At 46.0% G+C, this 21,125-nt stretch overlaps 1 protein-coding gene across 1 annotated transcript; it reads left to right on the top strand.

Moving 5' to 3' along the window:
* Positions 1-526: 526 nt before the first annotated feature.
* phf21ab (PHD finger protein 21Ab) lies at positions 527-20,356 on the top strand. Its single transcript, XM_088298769.1, is given in 19 exon segments — positions 527-886; positions 2,306-2,345; positions 4,813-4,864; positions 4,984-5,073; positions 9,343-9,375; positions 9,465-9,530; positions 10,402-10,554; positions 12,712-12,948; positions 13,973-14,278; positions 14,342-14,452; positions 14,520-14,571; positions 14,723-14,802; positions 14,930-14,990; positions 15,636-15,684; positions 15,686-15,848; positions 16,061-16,216; positions 16,428-16,503; positions 16,589-16,692; positions 18,676-20,356. Coding segments are annotated over 17 exon segments (2,391 nt in total). The 5' UTR covers positions 527-886; positions 2,306-2,345; positions 4,813-4,822; the 3' UTR covers positions 19,288-20,356.
* The last annotated feature ends 769 nt before the right edge of the window (positions 20,357-21,125 follow it).

The raw sequence follows: 21,125 nt of genomic DNA, 5'->3' as shown, positions 1-21,125 counted from the left end.
CAGCTCAGGAGAACCTTTTGAGCGAGGAGTAGCGCGATAGAAAATGGGTGTGAGTCTGTAGCGGCCCCTGCTGGAATATGTGAAGTATAACAACGTGAGTAAAATAGTGCTACAGTCGTGTTATGACTAAAGACTCTTATGAGTGGCTCCACTTATCGAGAGAAGCACCCGACTTGTCTCGAAGTGTTGAAGCGCGCAAGCGTTTCAATGATTTCTTGCAGTTCGAAGGGGATCATACACCACCACCGGACAAATACGCAATGTACATTTTCTGCGCCCATGTCGCAATCGCTAGAACGATTGAGAACCGACCTGTGTATACGTGTGTGTGTTGCTTGCGTGTGCGTGGATACGCTTGCGCGCTCACGAGCACTTTCGGTAGTTTCGCTGAGTTTACATCCGGGTCTTTTCCCTAGGCAATGGGAGTCGCAGCACCGCCGTTCCTTAGGCAAAGTGAAATAAATTCGCCGCACCGACACAAAAATTAGTCCGCTTCGGGAAGACATATTTTTGCCGGCCGGCGGGAGCGATGGACGCCGTCGGACAAACTTTCGGAACCAGCGTCGCCGATGTCGATGAATCAATGGAGGCCAAATCGGCTTTGTAGACACGGACAAGTAGTTTTACTGGACCTTCGTGTCGCTCTACGGCGGAGGGATATGAGATGTGTGCAGGCTGAGCTGAATGAGATTGAACAAGAGTTCTTGTTTTGTAGCTTCAGTTTGTGTCTTTTCTCACGAATTTGCCCAAAGTACGTCCAAAATTGAGCAACTAAGTCAAGGCGCTTGGGACGGAGCAAGTGGGACTCTTTGTGGTTGTTTGTTGCATCGTGGATCGGCTACTTGGAGATATATATTGAATTAATCTGGAGGAGGACTGCTGCTGAGTAAGTGCACATCGAGCTTTTTCATTTGCTAACTTTAATGTCGTCCTCGCTCGCCCGGAGTTGACGCGCGTCCCGTCTCCGTGTGCTTGCTGGCGTGCGGCCTCGGGGCTCTTTTGGGGGGCTCGTTTCGCTCTTTGCGGCTTCTTGTCGGAGTTCCTGCGGAGGAGGAGGAGGACGACGACTACGAGGAAGAGGCCGACATAAGTTGGACAGCCAGAGGCGGCTCGTAGCTTTCCTAGCACTCGCTCGCAGCTCTGCGGGCCGGCGGGGGTGGCCGCCTTTGAGCTACCTCTGAGCGACCTTTCGCCGCCCATTGGTCGCCGTGTTCTCGAGCGGGCGTCGGAGCGCGCTACGGCCGGCCTCCCCCTCCGCTCACCCGTCGCCTCTTCTTCATCTTTGGGGGAACTTAGCCGCGTTAGCTTGCCAGCCTAACGTGGCACTAGCGTCAACTAGCTAGCGAGCTACCGTTAACGTCCACTTGTTCTCCGACATTGGGCGCTTCTGTCACTTTGGACCTTTTGTACCGGGTGAGGCTTAGAGCGCCCAACGGAACCCACGCCGGACTTCGCGTCGGCGGCGGCCCGGGCTCGGTCGGAGGGTTCGTAATGAGAGCTGGAGCCTCCATCGGCCATGAATGAGACGCTTATAAAACATTTACTGGAGCACTTGATTCGAGTGTTTGGAGTACGAAGTGAAACCTCCATTTTAACGTCGTCCGAGTTCGCGGCCCGTGACGGCTCCTTGTCGGCTCGATCTCCAGACCTGATGTCCTATACCGGCTGCAATTACGCCAATTAACCCGGCGGCGGGCGGTCTGTTGCGCGACCGCCCCCTACCTGCGCTCACCTGTCTGCCCCTCAAGAGTGACAGGTGCAACTTTCCAAATTGGAAAGCATTCATTGCGCAGGTTTACTTAAAAGTTACTCAGAAAGTAGAGGGCACAAAGCCTTGTTTTTGAGTTCAAGGGAATCTAAACAAATCTGCGCGCTCATACAAAGGAATGTACAGAGAGAAGAGGAATGGCCTTTTAGGACTTAATCGGTAAACAATTTCTGCCTTTGCAAGTATAATAACCGGGCAATGCAATTGTAGAATTGTACCACATCATAGCCTTTCTAATAAACAGAATTTAATGAAGTTGGTGAACGTCTAGCGATATTGTAAAATGTTTATGGACCAAAGTGAAGCATATTTTCAACCAAGTTTTTTTTTTTTTTTAATTTTCTTTTTTTTTTTTAACCACCAATTCACTCCTGGTGGTCGATTTGACTTCTTCAACCGATTGACACTTATTGATCCGAGACTCTTCAACTGATGAGCTAATGTCCGTCTTCGGTGACTGCTGGTGCATTGATGGTTTATTGATTAGATGTTGAATTTGTTGATTATGAATCACTCTCATTTGCATTTGTTGTGCAGGGCGGGGCAGAGGGGCGGAGTCCAGTCCCACAGCCGGGTGGTGAGTCCCCACTTATTCCGTAAGATTGCAAGAACGACATAAAATTAGTTTATAGACATTGTGGATTGACATCTAACATGTTGAATTCATTACCTAACCTTGCACACAAGTGAAAGAACACTTGTTTTACATCAAGATGTTTTCGTAAAATCACAATCTACTCAATAATTGGCTGCCAGGATGGCCGAGTGGTCTAAGGCGCCGCGTTCCGGACCCAGTCTCCCCAGGAGGCCTGGGTTCGAATCTCGAATTTCCCCATTGTGGGACTAATAACGAACGAGTGCAGTTGGAAAAATTGCGGTTTCTACAAGGCCGTCCTCACGTTTTATGCTTTCTCTAGCTAGGTTTTTATGCCGAAGGTAATGAAGCTTGAAATCGGTCGTCCTCGCTCCCTTCCTCGGCACATGTACAATCGGGCGGGTTGTCATAAATTTTGAATGTGTGACGGACCACACGCTAACAATTTCGTCTCGTCACCGAAAATTCATTTACATCGCATCATGTAGGGCTGCACGATTATGGGAAAAAAATTTATTGCGATTATTCAGACCAATAATGCGATTATGATTCGATTTGCGTTTTTTTTTTAATTTAACACGTTAAAATGCATTAAAATGCTAGTTATCTGTTTCTGCTTCAACTTGCTTTATTTTATACTCTCTTCAACTTTTTCTTTACACTTGTCTCTCATTTCCTCGCTCGCCACTGCAGCATATCCGCTCATCTCCTCCACTGGACTCTTCCTCACGCATGCGCGCACACACCCACACATCACACTAGGGCTGGGCGATATGACCTCAAATCAATATCGCGAGAAATTGAGCAATTTTACCTCGATAACGATAAATGAAGCGTTTAAATCCTGTGCACGTCACTAACTAGAGGAGCTTTATCTTTAGCTATGTGCCAGCTAGGCTATCGCATCCACCTCTGAAACGTTCTCTCGTATGGTGTCGCCTCCTAATGGGCTGTTGTCACTTGTCGAACCTTGCTTCTCACTTTGAACTTTCAGCACAGCATGATTGTCTTGTGGGAGGTGAAAAAGCTTCTGGATTTGAATCCCAGCTACGACAGCGACGTCTTGTTTTCTTTCTCGATCAGACGGGTGGAGTCACGTGACTAGAGGTGCTGTAGCGGTCTTAAAGGGGCATGAACATTGCCGCAGACAGAAAAGGCTTTTCTTTTTTTTTTTTAAATACCGAATTTACCGACAAGGGCAAAATGATTTCGGTCATTGTAATGAATTTCGGTAACGGTAAATTTTCGGTTTATCGCCCAGCCCTACATCACACACAAGCTTGTCACAATGCTTGCAAAACTACGATTGAGAGTCCGTTTAGTTTCAGACACAGAATTTGATCAAAATTATAATACAAATCACTAATGTCACCATATGATGAAAAGTACGCCGTGCTCTCTTCTGGTGATTGTATTGTATTAGGTTTTTGGGGGCTAGAAAAAGCAACATATTCACCATCGCTTGTATCAGACATGCACAATCACAAGTTACAACGCATACGTCTGTCACTCAAAGGCCGAAGGTAGGAGGGGAGAGGAAAAAGATACAAAACCTCACTGTCTTGCGATTAGATAATCGCACTACGTCAAACCTCGATGTCGATTAGATTTCGATTTATCGTGCAGTCCTACTGTCATGTTTTCGTCCTCAAAGAGCCACGTTTAGCACATAATCGTCTCTCGTTATCGTCATGGAAAAAAGGGGCTTCAATGAAATATTTTCGTCATCGTAGACGAAAGCATCACTGATAGAGGCTTTGGTGCGCGTCTGATGGAACATCACACACACACGTCCTATTGTAGTCGCCCCACATGTTGACGCGTCTACTGTGGATTATGGCGGCATTAGTCAGCGATCTAAAACACAATTTCTGTACATGCGTGTTAGGCATCGAACAGCAAGAGCACATGTGCAACCTCCCGGTAACTCGCGAGTCACGACCACGCACCGAGTGTTGCGTTTATGAACTTGGAAATGTCAGCACTCAAAGTAAAACAAGATGAGCTAATTGCTTTGGTACACTTATTGTTGAATCGAGTTAAGACCTTGAAGTCACACATTGTTACATGAGCTGAGATAATATAAGATCAAGCAACCAATTTGGAGGGGTCAGACCTTCTTCCGCATCTGTCAGAAAAATGCTCCATGGCTGTGTACAATCTTTTTGACATCCATGAAATTGTTAAACTGAGAATCTTCTGATAGTTGCTGTTAGTTTAGCGAGCATTAAAGATGTAAGTTCCTTCAGAACTTTTCAGAATTGAAAACTTATTTCAATCTTTATTAGTAAAATGAGGAGTTCTTCCGGTATGGACCAATCATGTGGCAATAGCATGTACTGTTAATTGCTTACCTCAAAGGTCAAAACACCCGAGGCATGTAAGCGAAATGCAATTTTGGAATACTTCAAATATACAACATTGTAACACAGTAATGTCTTTCCCGCAGCAGCACGTTCATGCTTCAGTTGGATGCTTTTCCCACCGGAGACGGCGTTCAGGTACCGTGACCTCATTTGACCGTTCACAAGCTTTATGAGTCGGAAAACATCACGTCTACATCGGTCACGTTGCTTTGGCAACACCCCTAAAACTGTTGATTTCTGCTTTGTTTGTCCAGGCTGAGCCATCAGCTGAAAGACTGACTGCGTCAATGATGGAATTACAGACGTTGCAGGAGGCCTTGAAGGTGGAGATCCAGATCCATCAGGTGCTACTCATTTGTCCTTCACTGCTTTTGTCCGTTCGCTTTAGGCACACTTGTGGAATAGCTCTGTAAGAAGGGTTAGTTTTCTGACAGCGGGTGTGCTTAACTCATTCACTACCAGCCGAGTTAAAAAATACAAAACAACAAAGGATCTTTGACGTCTTTAGCCATCAATGGCAGTAAATGAGTGTAGGAGTGCAATTTTCTTGTCAGGTCTATTAGAGGGCTCGTTTGTTTGGAAGTACTTGGAGTTTTCTTGTACCAGTCTGATGCAGTGGATTGTCCCTCTTTCTTTTTTTTTATCGTATTTCACGACCATATATTGCACCATATTAGGGACCAGTCTCACTTACAGGTGCTTATTTGGTATTTCAAACACACTTAGGGAGCACCGTATTATTGGGCGCAGGTATGTTCAGATGTGCCCTAGGAGCTACGCACTTGACCATTTTTTGCCTGCCAGTCCCTCGCCCTCGGGCCCGCGATCTCTGTACCGTTCTGGCCTCAACCCCCCCGGCCTTATTGATAAAAATTGACGGTTCCCAACCCCGTTCCAGGGAGAAAAAAAACCCAAAAAAATCATCAGTGCATGACGCCGCCGCGGGAGAGATGCTAACGGCAGAGGTTTATTTAAACACGATTAGCTGGCTAATTTACTATTGAAATCCGCTTACCGTATTTTGGGTATATTATGGTCTCCTTTGTCTCATTCACCTTTCTTCTTCTCCACAAACATGCCCAATGCTAGTAAATATGCACTGTTGGTGTTATAGGCCTTATTGTGGTATTTATGCATGCTCGCGAATGTATTGAAAAAGGCAGCTTTGGATAGGGCAAAATTGATTGACATGTCACATGTCCATGGCAGTCCCTCATGTTCGAGGGTACTTTTGTGACAACTCAGACTCATTATAACTTTAACGGTACGTGATCACACAATGCTGAGGGGAGGGATGTGACTAGTCACCACACCACTTACGGTCACAGTTTTATATCAAAACTAAAACTTATCTCCCAACATCAACTGAACAGCATACTAGCAAACAATGAATCAGCAGAGATGTAACGATTCACTTATGCCTCGATTCAATTAGATTTTCAGTTCCCGATTTCGATTTGCTTTGATATTTTATTTATTTTATTTTTTTGATTGCTGCCACGCTTGTCTCTGTGTGCTCGTGTGATGCTGCAGCGATCCACAAACAAAATACGTATTGATGTTTAGTGCAAGCGTGTAAATGTTGAGTGCATTTTGAGATGTCCAAAAACTACACTATGACGAGTTGGACCATGCACTACTATTATGAAACTACCTATAAATACTAATAGAAATACTTGTAAACATATTTCATGTTTCTTGAACACCAATCCATTTTTTTTTTATAAAAAAGTGACTGAAATCATATGATTAAAATTGAGTAAATGCACTGTGCTAAAGAAAACTAAAATCAACACTTGAATTGATTTATTTTTTTTATTATTATTATTATTTAACCTGAATACGAAATATTTTGTTTTGCTTATCTAGTATGCATAATATCATATGCACATTCAAAATATGGTATGTGCTTGAAAAGTAAGCGCGAGAAAGAGAGGGGCGGGGCTGTGAATGAGAGAAATCTCAAGCGTGATGCATACCATAAAACTCGGAAATAGCAAAGCCACCACATCTATACGGATAACCAATTCTTTCCAATCTTTTTTAGCACTGTAAATTAGTATATTTTAACGACCTAGGTATGTTATGTTTTATTGTTGGATGTTCCTGTTAATGACTAATTAGTTAGTTAAAAGTTAAAGGACCAATAGATTGAGAAACAGTTTCTTTCCAAGAGCCATCTCCATTCTAAACTCTCACACACACACACGACCACCATTACCTTGCAGAACAGCAACGTGATGTGTTTTTATAAATCCTATTCAGTATTATTTTCCATTGCACTATCTATTCTCTTATTTATCTAATTTATATATTTATCTAAAGTATTGTTGTATTGCACTGGAGAGGGGAGCTCTCTAATCTCGTTGCACACTTGAGTACAATGACAATAAAGGGATTTCTGATTCTGATTTCTGATTGAGACAAATGTGTCATGTTGTACTTTGGGTGGTGAAATTTCCGACTCCATAAACGCAACATGTGGTGCGTGGTTGCAAGTTAGCGCTTGTGCTCTAGCTTTTTCGATGTCAATCACGCCGCGCGTATATAAAAACTATGTTTTGATTTTTAAATACACGTGCGTTCGCTGACAAATGTCGTCACAATCCACAGTAGACGCTACAATATTTTAGCGTCCAACAACCGGACACCGCGTGCGACGTTCCATCAGACGCACACGGTCGCTTGTGCGTGCTTACTCCAGCTCGCTATGTCTGAAATGACACCCTGTTGTAAATGAAATCGGGCGCAACGCGTTTCTTTTCTAAATGCTTGTTTATCACTGCTGTGTTGCCATGAAAGAGAAGTTTACATCGTATTAAGTAATTGTGCGTTGGCGTAGGGCTGGGCGATAAACCGAAAATTTACCGTTACCGAAATGTATTACAATGACCGACATCATTTTGCCCATGTCGGTAAATTCGGTGTCTAAAAAAAAAAAGAAAAAAGTCTTTTCTGTCTGCGGCGATGTTCATGCCTCTTTAAGACGGCAACAGCGCGTCGTCACGTGACTCCACCCTTCTGAACTAGAATGTAAACAAGACGCGTTCGTAGCTGGCGATTCAAATTCAGAAGCGGCTGACATGGCTGAAGATGAAGTAACATTAGTTGAAATTGTTAATTGTGTTTTTTTTTTGTGCGTGTGTGTGTGTGTGTGTTTTTTGGACGAGTCTGTTGTAGGGCTGGGCAACTTTACCTCGATAACTATAAATGCACGATAAATTCCCCCTGAGGACCAAAATCAAAATAAATGCAGGAAATGCATATTAACTGCTTTTTTATTGTTTATTTTTTATCGTGCATTTATCGTCATCGAGGTAAAATTGCTCAATTTCTCGCAATATTGATTTGAGGTCATATCGCCCAGCCCTACTTTGTAGTTCATGTTCTTTTGCTTAAACATCTTCTTTATGGAACCCAAAACATTTCCAAACGACAGATGTCGAATTTCTTTTCGGGACAAGCGTGACAGGAACAATTTCAACTAACGTTACTTCATCTTCAGCCGTGTCAGCCGCTTCTGAATTTGAATCGCCAGCTACGAACGCGTCTTCTGTTTACATTCTCCTACAGCGCATGAGTCACGTGACTACATGCGCTGGAGCCCTCTTAAAGAGGCATGAACATCGCCGCAGACAGAAAAGACTTTTCTTTTTCCTTTTTTTTTTTTAGACACTGAATTTACTGACGAGCAAAATGATGTCGGTGATTCTAATACATTTCGGTAACGGTAAATTTTCGGTTTATCGCCCAGCCCTAGTCTGTTGTGTAAGGGTTAAAATAAGCTGTGAGTTTTCTTGATTGCAATAACATTAATTATAAAACAGACTGTAATATCGTGGACAGTCAACTGACTGTCTCGAACTGTGACCAGCAGGAGTGCTCACACAGTCAATGCTGCAGTGCTTTGTAGTCTCAAACGTAACTAACATGCTATCATGCACTGTGAAATGCTCCCAGTTGGTCAGGCTGAGTGCTCAAGAAAGTCACACGTGTACCGATCTTTGGAACTCGGGCTGTACACATGGGCTCCGCATTATAGGGTGCCCTGTGGAGAAAATTTGCGACTTTTTTTTACGTGCTCCTAATGGTCATGAAAATACAGTAATCATGGCGAGGCATGGACCTGACAGTTAGAAGTGATTTGTAATTGTGATAAAACGTCAAATAGAACGAATGCTGCTAGCAATAGCACTGTAAACTAGCCAACATTTGCTAGCCATGGCTGCTCCGTTGCTAGTAAGAGTAAGTCAGAATAGTGTCGATTTGATCAGTTTGAATTTTCTCTGTCACCTTCCGTCACTGATGGCTTCCTCTTGCTCGGCCGTGTTGGCTTCTCAGACAAAACAACTGCAAACCCCGATTCAAATGAAGTTGGAACGTTGTGCGAAACGTGAATTAAAAGAGAATAAAGAAGAAAAAAGACAAAAATATCGCACGTCCTACGATGTGACAATCGCGCATGCGCACATCGCCATCGCGATGTTCAAATGACATATCGTGCAGCCTTAGTTCATGCTATGCTGCAGTTGGTGTTTCTCACTGGTCTTTTTGTGTGTGTGGGGGGGTGTGTGTGTGTGTGTGTGTATGTGTGTGGTGATTGTTGCCCACAGAAACTGGTGGCCCAGATGAAGCAGGACCCTCAGGTAAACTCACCTGTAACTTCAGTCACAGGATAAAAGCGGTCACATGACTTGTGACGTGACCAAATGCTGCTTTTTTTCCCCCTCTCCAGAATGCAGATCTAAAAAAGCAACTTCATGAACTTCAGGCAAAGATCACTGCTCTGAGTGAGAAGCAGGTAGAGACACATGCACACACATGCACTAAGTGGTGCTGTTCTGCTTGGTTCAGGCTCAATGCGAAATATCGGCCCACGTGTCTCATGTGCGTTTGTTTACGAGAACACTTCGGGGGGCTGATCTTTCTCCGACAGGGAAACAATAACTTTGAAAATGACTATTTTTTGAGTCAGTCTGCTGGCTGTTGGTGTTGTTAGTGCTTTGGCTGCTTAATGCCATCTTGGTTGCCAGTCGAACAGCAGTAAACAAGTCAGAATCCACTGAACAGTTCCACCAACCTCCTGGCTGCATGCATGACGTCAATTGGCTGTCTGGGATGCAACTTCACATTTGCAACTCCAGCAAAATGCACGAAGAAACAAATGTTTCCGCTTTGCATTCAGTCTGTCTGACCGCATGAAGTGCATTGACCATATATGGAAACTAACCGGCAGAAACGCTCGACTCGCATTGAGCCTGACTGCAGCGATCACATCTGGAGAATATTTGGCTTTTGAAGCTCTTGCTATTTTTATTTGGGTTAGTACGGCGTAGCACTTGACCGACCACGTCGTACTTGAAAACACTTTGGGCTCTTTGAGCTTGTCGTTCCCATCCTGCTGGTTTCCATGGAGCCCATTACTGAGAAAAGAGGTTGTGGTAACATTGTGTGTGGAGATGGAGAACAAACTCAATTTTTAGTGGTGCCAAATAACATACCAACAACGCAATTGCTCTTCTGGTGTGATGGATGACGAATCCACTTTGTAATGACACCACGATGCCACTCGCCCTCAATTTTTTTTCAAACATGCATGAACGTTTCACTTGAAAAAGAAAAAAAGTATGAACATAATGATTTCCGTTTGTCCATTTCTTGTGTTTCAACAGAAAAAGGTGGTGGAGCAGCTGAGGAAAGAGCTGCTGGTCAAGCAAGAACCGGAAGCCAAATTGCAGCTGCAGGTCCACGCGCCTCCTCTAGGGGGAGATATCAAGTCCACCAACTTGGTGCAGACCCAGCAGATTCCTGGTGGGCTGCAGCAGGTAGCCAACACACACACACTCTGACACACACGCACTCTTTGAGATTTGGATATTATTATATACTTTGACATTTTGGTCCATCACGCGCCATTTGTCACTCTTGGTCATCTTCAGGAACAGAAGCACTCTCATGCGGTTGGCCAAATATTTTTTGCGTCACAAACCCCTGTTCAGCTTCCCGACAGAACTGGCGCGTACACACTTATTAACGCACTGCACCTGCACTCAGGAAAACTCCAAGCAAAGCCCATTCAGAGCCGATGACAGCATCCTGTTTAATACAAGGCAATGCAACTGGAGCACATTTCACAACAGCTGCAGCCGTAACAAAATGTCAATAATTCGTCCCAACAGTGCTCACCAAATAATCTGGCACCCGAGGCCGAAAATCTTTAAGCGTATTTTTTTATTTGATGTTTTTTTTAAATCGAGGCACTCGAAGATTCGTTTCATGTCGTTCTCGTGGCATTTAGGAAATACAACCTGAGGCTCACACATCCGCCGCTGAGCTGGCATGACTCAAAACATAAAGCAAAACAAAAAACGGGTGGTGAAAGGTCGACTTTCCGGCCAACTTGACGAAACGGCCCTCAGTTCCATCACACGGGAGCTCCAGAGGAGAGAGGCCGGCGTGTAATAACATTCAACCTACCGTATTTTCGCAGTCATAAGGCGCACTTAAAAGTCCCAAATCTTCCCCTGAACTAACACAGCGCCTTGTAAGGCGACTGCGCTCATTATATGGACAAAGTATCACTCGCGACCATCAACCCTTTTTTTACTCATTGGGCTGTTCGGAGTGCATGTTAGCACACGCTGCTGGACAAAGTGTGAGTCATCTATGCTTCAAAGTGACCATGACTATACATTGTGACTATGGTGTTTGGGTGATGTTGTAGGAGAAAGCTGGACAAAAGGGCAGCTGTCCACAATGTTGTAGTCTGTCTTATCATTTATGTTATTGCAAGCAAGAAACGTCCCAGGTTTAGACAACAGACAAAAAGCCCAAAGCATAACAGCAAATCTCTCTAAACAGCCATGTGATTGGCTGAGTCTGAGTGGCTCCCAAGAAGCCATTGCTATATCATTTTGTGTTATTTTTATTTCTTTTTGGTATATTGGTGGCATGAGAGATGCATGTTTTGTGTTAATCTTATTTCTTTGTTTCATTGTTTGCTTGTATGCTGAGTTTTTTTTTGTTTTTTTTTTAAACCATGACTCTAAGGAGTGTGGTGACCAGTGAAGTCCCTCCCCTGACATAGTCTTGTAGACTATTGCCATGATACCTATTATTGGTTCGAGTCATTGTTAATGATAGCGATTGTCAATGGTATCATGGCAACTGTCTTTTGAAATGTGGCAATTGCTTATGGTATTGAGGCAAGGTGTATTGCCATGGGCTGAGTCAGCGCGAGCAGCCGAGCTATTGCTATGCTAAAAGCAGCTGAGCTAGCGCCTTGTAAGGCGGCGCGCCCAGTGTGTGCTTCAAAGACAGAAATAGCACCCTCAACAGGTGTTGCGCCCTTTGAGGCAGCGCGTCCTATGACTGCGAAAATACGGTATTTAAATTTGGAAATAGCTTCTTTTTAACTTTTGAAATAAATTTATTTCAAGATGACAATCTTAAACAAGGCGGCTTCTTTAAATAGTGTATTTAATTTACACTGAACAGTGTTTGACTTTTTTTCTAGTTCATTTTGTCGGTTAAATGTTACGTTTTAAAATGAACCAATACAGCCCTTTTCCCTTTTTTTTATTTTCAAGAGGTAAAAAAATCAAAATAATAAAAATAATTTTATACATATCGATATCAACTGATGTGACGTACTTGCGTCACGATTCAGTTTTCAGCCATATCGCCCAGGCCTAGTCCAAACAGAAGTCAAGAAGTCAGACTTCGACAACCATGTCAACAAATTTGTGGTTTGATGCACACTTCTTAAGCACTGAACTTACTAAACTATAGAAATAAATTTAATAGCAAATAAAATAAAGCCTAACGACGAACAAAACATTTTTTTTGTTTTTGTTTTCCAAATTGCAGCTTTTGCAAAAGTGTATTCTACTATATTGTGATGTCTGTTATTTTTGTTCAGTCCGAGTTGTGATGCACATTTCGGATGTTGTTTGGGTTCTTTTTTTGTCGGACATGGACAGACACTGACGGTTACGCCGGTCCTCACCACCAAGACGCTACCGCTGGTGCTAAAAGCTGCGGCCACGCCCACCCTGCCCAGCTCCATTCTGCCACAACGCCCGGCCACTGTCACCATGGTAACCACCGCCATCTCCAAACCTGACTCGCACAATGCCCCCATCAACCTACAGGTGGCGGGCAAACTAAGCGCACACAGCTTGGACCCACTGAGGCTCGTTTCCAAGAATGCCATGTTGGTAAGCTCTTGCGTTCGTGCGTGTGTGTGCACGTCCGCCTTGACTTCAGTCCGTGCAGGCCCATGACGCACATTTGTGTAAAAACTGGAGCATACAGGGGTGTTACCGAGACCAGTGGTTCTCAACTTCAGTGATGTATCCCTGGTGAAATATTTTTTCAGCCAAGTGCCCCTTAAAACAGCGCAAAGCATTTTGGGCTAAAAAAAAAAAAAAGACTTTAGCACACCATCAGTCACTTTAGAACCTTTCAAACTTCATTTGTATTGGTTCACATATAAATAATCAACAAAGTGTCGTCTTTTGGATCATGGAAGAGATCTGTTATCAGGTCTTGAGCAATAGTAAACGGCTTCTTGGCTTTTGCTATGAGCAAAGAGAAGCTTGCGCATCATATCTTGAGATGATCTGACTTCCGTTTCTTCTTGTTACCAATGTGACATCCAGCCGTGTTTTGTCTCAAGCTGGCGCAGCAGATGCTCTGGCTCCATGCAACTGTTCGCAATTTTCTCCCCGCAGAAAAAAAAAAAACCTGCAGTGAGTGCCTCGGGTTTGTTCCAACTTGTGGGTGTAAATCCAGATAAAATATAGACTCTCCGTTGCGTTCAGAGGACTTGCACTTTAACCACGACTCCGTTATATGCGTGTTTGTTTGGCAACGAGCCGACCTCCTGAAAATAACATTTGTTTTATGACCTGATATTTTCCTGACACATTTAATTCAATAATTATTTTGAAGGGATTTTTGCATGCTTGTTTTATTTAAAATATTGAGTACCCCCTGGGGTTCCTTTCAGTACCTCCAGGGGTACACGTGGCCCCATTTGAGAACCACTGACCTAGACAACTGGAGGCAGTCGATAGTTGAGTTTTTTTTGTTTTGTTTTGTTTTTTTGGTCGCGGGTCGTCAATACAGTGGAACCTTGGTTTAAAAATGACAATTCGGTTTCCGTGTCAAGTTTTCAAAGAAAACTGACCTCACGCCAGTCTTGCGGCTCTGTTCTGATGTTCTGCGGTTCATCGACAGGTCAGACCAAAGTCCGCCTTGCCGGCCATTGTCCCCATCGCCCCCGCCCCGCCGCCACCCATGATGGCGGCGCCCCAGCTGTTGCAGAGGCCCGTCATGTTGGCCACTAAGCTGTCGCCTTCGCTGTCGTCCGCCGCGCCCATTCACCAGCTGCGCATCGTTAACGGACAGCCCTGCGTCAAGACGGGCTCCACCCCTTTGACGGGCATCGTCATCACCACGCCCACCACGGCCGCCTGCCTCGCCAGTCCCGCCACTGTCCCCGCCCAGTCACTTCAGATCAGCGCCGTGACCTCCGAACCCAAGGTAGGGAAAGCTGCGCACCAATCCCAGCAAGTCATGTGACTTCTGGCTATCTTCTCTCAGCAGACTGTTAAATCAGGAGGCGGAGCCGAGCACAAGATGGCGGTCAAGCTCCTCCCTTCGTCGACTCCGCCCTTGTCTCCGCCTCCCAGGCCCGCGAAGGAGGAGAGTCCTGAGGTAGGCGACGGGTGAGGGTGTCATGATGGCGTCACGCCACTTGTCTGATTGCACGTCTTTCTTCTAGAAACTGGCCTTCATGGTGTCCTTGGGTCTCGTAACGCACGACCACTTGGAAGGTGAGCCTTTACTCCGTGGCGCCGTCCTGGTCAGAGTGCTGATCATCCGAAGCACGCTCCCACGACTTTGGAGCGTAGAACGTCGTGCCTGTTTCGGAGCGTAGAATTGTGACTGTCGTCCGCACTCCCAATATGTTGCGACTGTTTGCAGAGATTCAGAGCAAAAGGCAGGAGAGGAAGAGGAGAACGACAGCTAACCCGGTCTACAGTGGCGCCGTGTTTGAGCCTGAGGTAAATATTGTCACGGTGAAGACGTGCTGGCTACCCTGGTAGCAGCACGAAGGTCACTTACTCAACTTGGATTTAATCAACGCTGTAACGCAAACGCCAAATGATGTGCTTGCTGTCTTTGTTTCAGAGGAAAAAGAGCGCTGTGAGTTACCTGAACAGCCCTCTGCACCTGGGGACCCGGAAGAGAGGTCGGTATAATCTAGCGATGGCGAGCAGTCTGCCCGGCAACAAAGTGCGTGACTGAAGCTACGATCTTCTAACTGGCCGTAGCAGCAAAACTGCCGAGTCAAATAAAGCGTCGACACTAACAGCAAGTCGGGGCCGAGGTGTCCCGACTAGTCCAGACTTGTGCGTCCTGTCCCCTTGTTTCTCTACATGCCACTATTAACATGCTTCATGTCCTCGCTGCCGTTACGTTTCACTCACTAAAACCACTAACCCGGTTTCAAAGCGCCTGACCAGGCGAGTCGAGTTACCTCCTGTCACGCCTTGATGGCCAGCAGGAGAGAAACAAAGCCCCACGTACCATCGTCCAGTGCGTCCTTTGAAAACAAAGAATTTAAATTGATCAAGAGGCGCGTCCACGTCGTGTAACTGGACAAGTCGCAGGTTTGATTGGTGCCTGTCGACTTCTCCTGGCTTGGCCGGAGCGCAGCCAAATCTGAGTGCTAAAGGAGCGGCTTTCGAGTTGCGGCGGCGTGCAGCTCAGCAAGCATGATGGCGGCGTGCGCACTAACAGTGTCTGTGCTTGTGACTCCTCCCCTTCCTCCAAACCCCACCCCCCCAATTCCCAACCCCGCCTCACGCTAGCCAACGACGACTCCCTTTCCAAGGTATGTCACGCAGACTGTTGTTGTTCTTCCCCCCCCTCTCCATCTTTGTGTTTTTTTTTTCTTCTTCTTTCTTTTCCGTCTTTGTCGTCTGTCTCATTTCACCCAGGTCGCCCACCCAAATACGGCGGCGTCCCGGAGCTGGGCTGCCTCACCCCGACCTCCCCCTCCAGCCCCGCCCACCCCCTCCCCCTGCCCAGCCCCAGCTCTGGGGATGTAAGTAACCGAGGGGGGGGGGGGGGGGCGAAAGGCCGCCGTCGGCTCAGTAGTCTGTCAATCATCCACCCACATGTCATCAGTCTTACAAAGTGAACAGCCTCTCGGCCAAATTAACACGCATCACCACCAGCCCCCGACTAAAGCCGGCCGCGCCGCTGCCTGGTGGGCGGGCGAGCGGGGCGACTGATTGGTCCAATTCTTGCTCGCAGGGAGACATCCATGAGGACTTCTGCACTGTGTGCAGACGCAGTGGCCAGTTGCTCATGTGCGACACGTGTTCTCGTGTCTATCACCTGGACTGCCTGGAACCGCCCCTGAAAAGCATTCCTAAAGGCATGTGGATCTGTCCCAAATGCCAAGATCAGGTAACGGCCCGCTTTAGGACTGTTCAACCCTTTGTAAGCATCCACGCCGCACACTTGTCCCGTTCGTTGTGTCACACATCCGCCTGCTCCATTGTGCCCATGCACGGCGTTGGCCTCGCTGCTAGGCGCCGGCCGTCGCCGCGCTCGCATTGCCCCCCTCCGATCCCGGCGCATCTTTTCCGTACTGATGAACATGAGCTTCTCTCGACAGATCCTCAAGAAAGAAGAAGCCATTCCCTGGCCCGGAACGCTGGCCATCGTCCACTCCTACATCGCCTATAAAGAAGGTGAGCGGCCGGCCTGTCGACTCGCCGGCGAGTACCGAGGGCTACGGTTAGCTCACAAATGCTACGTTCCTGCTTGTTTGTGAAGCGAAAGAAGAAGAGAAACAGAAGCTCATCAAGTGGAGTGCAGAACTGCGGCTGGAGCGTGAGCAGCTGGAACAACGAGTCAAGCATCTCAGCAATTCCATCACGGTATACATCATTTTTTTCATCCATTCGTAATCTCATTCGTTCTGCCGATTACCTCCTGACAAACCTAGCTCCAATTAAGTGTTTTCTGCTGTCTCAACCAGACACAGAATGATGATGCGTTCAATTACAGTAGGTGTAACTCCCGCCGCAGGCACGACAAACGCATGGTTTTCTTCTGTACGGGTTTGATGAAGGCGTCTAATCTCCATCGCACCGTGAAAAGGCGTTGGCTGCTGCCGAAAAAGAGGGAATTGCAGGGTCTTAATTTGCGAGTTTGTCCTCCTTGTCTCTTTTCTTAAATAATAAATGTTAACTCAAGTGGCCGCATGGTCAAACCAGTTGATGTTGATAATTTATGCAAATACTAATATGTATTTACTTAACTGCATAAATTAACTAGACGTATAATCAATTATAAATGATTAACAATGATACATTTACAGTAGGCTAGATTACACTATACCAAGGTGTAAAAAAAAAAAAAATCAGGCAGCTAGAGCTGATCCAAATTTCTGGTCTTTCCACTCGTAAATTTGATCAATAAGTAAGGGGCTAAAGTCATGTGGTGACGCTGAAATGTAAAGTTGCATGTCGTCTGCATAATTATGTTATGAGATGTGATGCTCCATAATCTGAGCAATGGGCAACGTGTAGATATGAAATTGAAGTGGTCCAAGAATGGACCCATGTGCAACCCCGCATGTGATCTTCATTCGCTCAGACTTAATTGAAAACATACAACCCGACTGTTGTTGTTACCTTGTACTTCTCCTCACATACAGTAATTAGGCGTTATATAATTAATTGATTTCATTTACGTTCCTGTTTGTATGAAATTGTGATTTTTTTTTCTTGTTTTACCCCAAAATTGTTTTGTTTTAAATTTTTTTTGTGGCGCTCAATTTGTTTTAATGGGGGGCAACTGATTGCCATTACGAGTGTAGTCACAAAGCAAAAAAATGATTGCGATCAGCTCTATGGCTGGGTGATATAGCTGATAAATGTATCACAATGCAAGTAATTCATGTTGGTTGATATCGACTTATATATACATATATATTACATTTATTTTCAAATGAACACCAAGCAATTCTGGAGCAACCGTTTTCCTGGTGGATCTGGTTGCCGTTGCGGCACCTGTGCCCACAGTGGTCTGGTGTGGATAAGAGCACTCCAATCAACATCGCTGTTCTCATCAGGGGCTTTTGCATCATGGGATTGTACTCTCTTTGTCACAGTGCTCACAGGCCAGACTCGGAATGACTTTCAAAAATGCAAGCACACGGCTCACTTTCAATTAGACGCTCCTAAGCATTTTTTAATTATTTTTTTTCAGTTGAATTAAGGTAATTTCATTTTAGCATATCGTTGCTGTCCTGTGAAAAACACTAATGTCCATTTTTTTTTTTTCATTTTTCAAACATTTTTACATAATGGGATTTCTGCATCATAGACATCAGATTAGTATGACAATGACGTTTCATATAATAATTGATGTGTTGACTTCAAGTCTTTATAACTTTGAAAAAGTAAATTAAACTGGCCAATACAACAATTAAATAAACGCCTTTTTTTAACATAATGTGCTTTATAGGGCAGGTCGATTATGGCTGAAAAAATGTTCACATAATTCGTATTTCATATCAGTCAAAGTTGATAATTATTTAACAACACCATTTGAAGACAACTTTATCTTTTTTTAGCACGCTCATTACTGCCCAAGTCCATTCATATTTTACTTGCCTGATTTTGACTTGGGGTGCGTGGCTGAGGGTCGGACATGGCAAACACTGGCGCTAGCCCATCAGAAACGGAAAACTCCAGAGGAGTTCAATCGGTTGATCTACCAACCCAAAAGACATGATTTGTTGCACATGAATCATTTTCCATCTGAGAAGTGAACTTCATTTTCCGGGACTCCTCATTGAGTAGTTGTAGACCACCGGTTTGTTGACTTCTGCGTTCGTGTTTTCCGTCCGTCAGAAGTGCATGGAGACCAAGAATGGCATCTTAGCGCGCCAGAAGGAGATGCAACTGTCCCTGGAGAAGGTCAAGCATCTGGTCCGCCTCATCCAGGCCTTCAACTTCAACCAGACGGCAACGGACCGCAACGGCAGGGACGTCAGAGTCCAAGATGGCACGGTGCCACCCGAAGCCGAGCCGGCCACACCTCAAGTCGAGCCGGCGCCACCTGAAGTCGAGGCCGGCGACACGGGTGAGAGCGACAAACCTGGGGAGCGGGCGCCGGACAGGAGCGAGACTGCCGCTGGGGACACCTACTGTCGGGACAGCCTCACGCATGGCCCGGATGATAGGGGAGGAGCTAAGACAGAAAGCGACGTACAGGAGGAGGGCGCACCGGAGGCGGAGTCTGTCGCGTCTCCAGAGGTGGATCCGCCGACTTCTTCTGAGGCTCCGACGCTCGCCACCACCAATGGTACGGGCGCGCTGCTGCTGCCTCGCCCCTCACCCCCAGTGGATGCCGCCGACTCTGAGAACAAGATGGCGGAGACGGCGACGCGGGACAAACGGGACATCAGCGACAGCAACAGCAAAACCTCAGAACCCTCCCAACATTGTGTGCCAGCCGAGTGAACGTCTCCTCCATGTGGCATCCGATACCGAAAAAAAAAAGTTGCCAATGTGTGTAAATGTTGTTTGTTTGCGTCGTATCGTCAGCCTGTGTCGATGGTAGATAGCGGCCTGGTCGCGCGCTCGCGGCCACTTAGCCATAAACGTTGTCATGGGAACGCCGGAGAGGAGACCGAATCCATCACACCAGAGTGTGCCTGTTCCCGCGGTCTGGCGTCGGGGAGTGTGGTCGCGGAGGGGGATCACGCCGCCGTCCTCTGAAAGCAGTCCAGTAGCGGTCGGCGGCCTCCCCCGTCTGTCCGACCCCGCTTCAGGTCCTTCAAACAAAGAAGTGCTTCAATCTGACATGAAGTACGATATCATCGTCTTCATCATGGTCATGATCCAACATGGCTGCCGGAGCTTCCACCCTCCAAGAGCACCGCCCACCCAACGCGTCACTTCTTTGTTTGAAGCGTCCCGGGCCCCTCCCCCACCTGCTTCTGAGACTGTAGCCCCGCCCACGAAGGCAGGTGTGGAGCAGGCGGAGCCAGAATGGCGTTGTTGTTGTGAGTCGTCATTGGTGTGTCCGTGTGATGTGCTTTTGTTTTCCTAGGACAGCGTGTTCACGTCTTCCTGGTGTTGGGAATTAAGTGCTTCATGTTTTGCTCTGTCCCGCCGTCATCTTCAACTGCCAAACGCATTCAATGCGCCGGGGGCGGAGCCAAAGCTTCCGTTTAATGACGAGAAAAAAAAAAAAGCACAAGTTGGCTTCTTCTGGTTCTCTGATGCCACCTGACTCCTCTCGTTTTGGAGGAAGCACAAGAAAAGCCTGCAGGGGGCGCCGCTCACTTCCCGCTGCATCACTCATGGTGCCTCTTTTGTTTGCATTGTTTTTTTTTCTCTCTTTTGAGGTCTCATGACTTGTCAGCCAATTAGCATATCTCATGGTCACGAATTCCTAAAACCCCCACCCACCCAGTAGGTACCTCGAGTGCCTTCTTCGATTCGTCTTGACTTGCACTGTGACGCGTGGACCCGCCCCTTCATCCCATTGGCCGCTCAGTGTTTTACTGCCTTAAATGTTCTTGTTTTTTTTAACCTGATCAACTCTCTCATTGAGGGGTCTAAAGTTGCCAAGTCTGTCAGGTTGTTATGATGACAAAGCCCAGGTGGTGATGCACTTTTTCACTTGCTCAGTATTCTAACAAAATGTGTGACACCCCCACTCCCCCCCCCCTCCCAATCAGTGCATGCCTTCTTATGCAAAATTTCTACACAAGTAAATGATGCATTCCTGTTCATTCATTTTGCATTTGGATTTTTTGTGTTGGTTTGGAATGGGCAGAGCCAACGGGAGCTGTCATCTGAGTGGGCGGAGCAAAAAATGGGTCCATTCATCCAAAGAACATAGATGAGACACGGCATGAGAGGGAAATTGAAAAGTCAAAAGGTGTCTGTATGTCAGCGTCCAGTCATGACTGTGGCCTTCGAGTGTTGTCCTCACATGACTCTGTGATCCCCACACCTGACTTAAAAAAAAACACAAAAAACCCCACATTTTTTTTCCATTAGCGCTCCAAATAAAGAACAAGTGTACATTGGGAATCTTTGTATAATTGTTTGTATTTTTTCATAATTTTGGAAAGGAATGTGTTTATTTTTTTGGACTTGTGTTCCACACGTGTCTTCTGTTGGCCATGTTGGTGGGATTCTTACCTCTGTATTGAGCCTCCTATTCTTTGTGATGATGAGAATGAATTATGATGATGCAGTGTTTCACTAAATACTGTTGCTAGGTTACTGGATGGCACCAGCCACCACTAGGAGCATTTGATCAATTTCTATTTATTTTATCAGTT

The sequence above is a fragment of the Idiotropiscis lumnitzeri genome, chromosome 6, assembly GCF_059441095.1.
Source record: "Idiotropiscis lumnitzeri isolate Australia: NSW breed Sydney's pygmy pipehorse chromosome 6, RoL_Ilum_1.0, whole genome shotgun sequence".
NCBI lineage: Eukaryota > Metazoa > Chordata > Actinopteri > Syngnathiformes > Syngnathidae > Idiotropiscis > Idiotropiscis lumnitzeri.
Note: the sequence above shows the minus strand (reverse complement) of the source record. Positions and strands in the feature narration are given on the sequence as shown.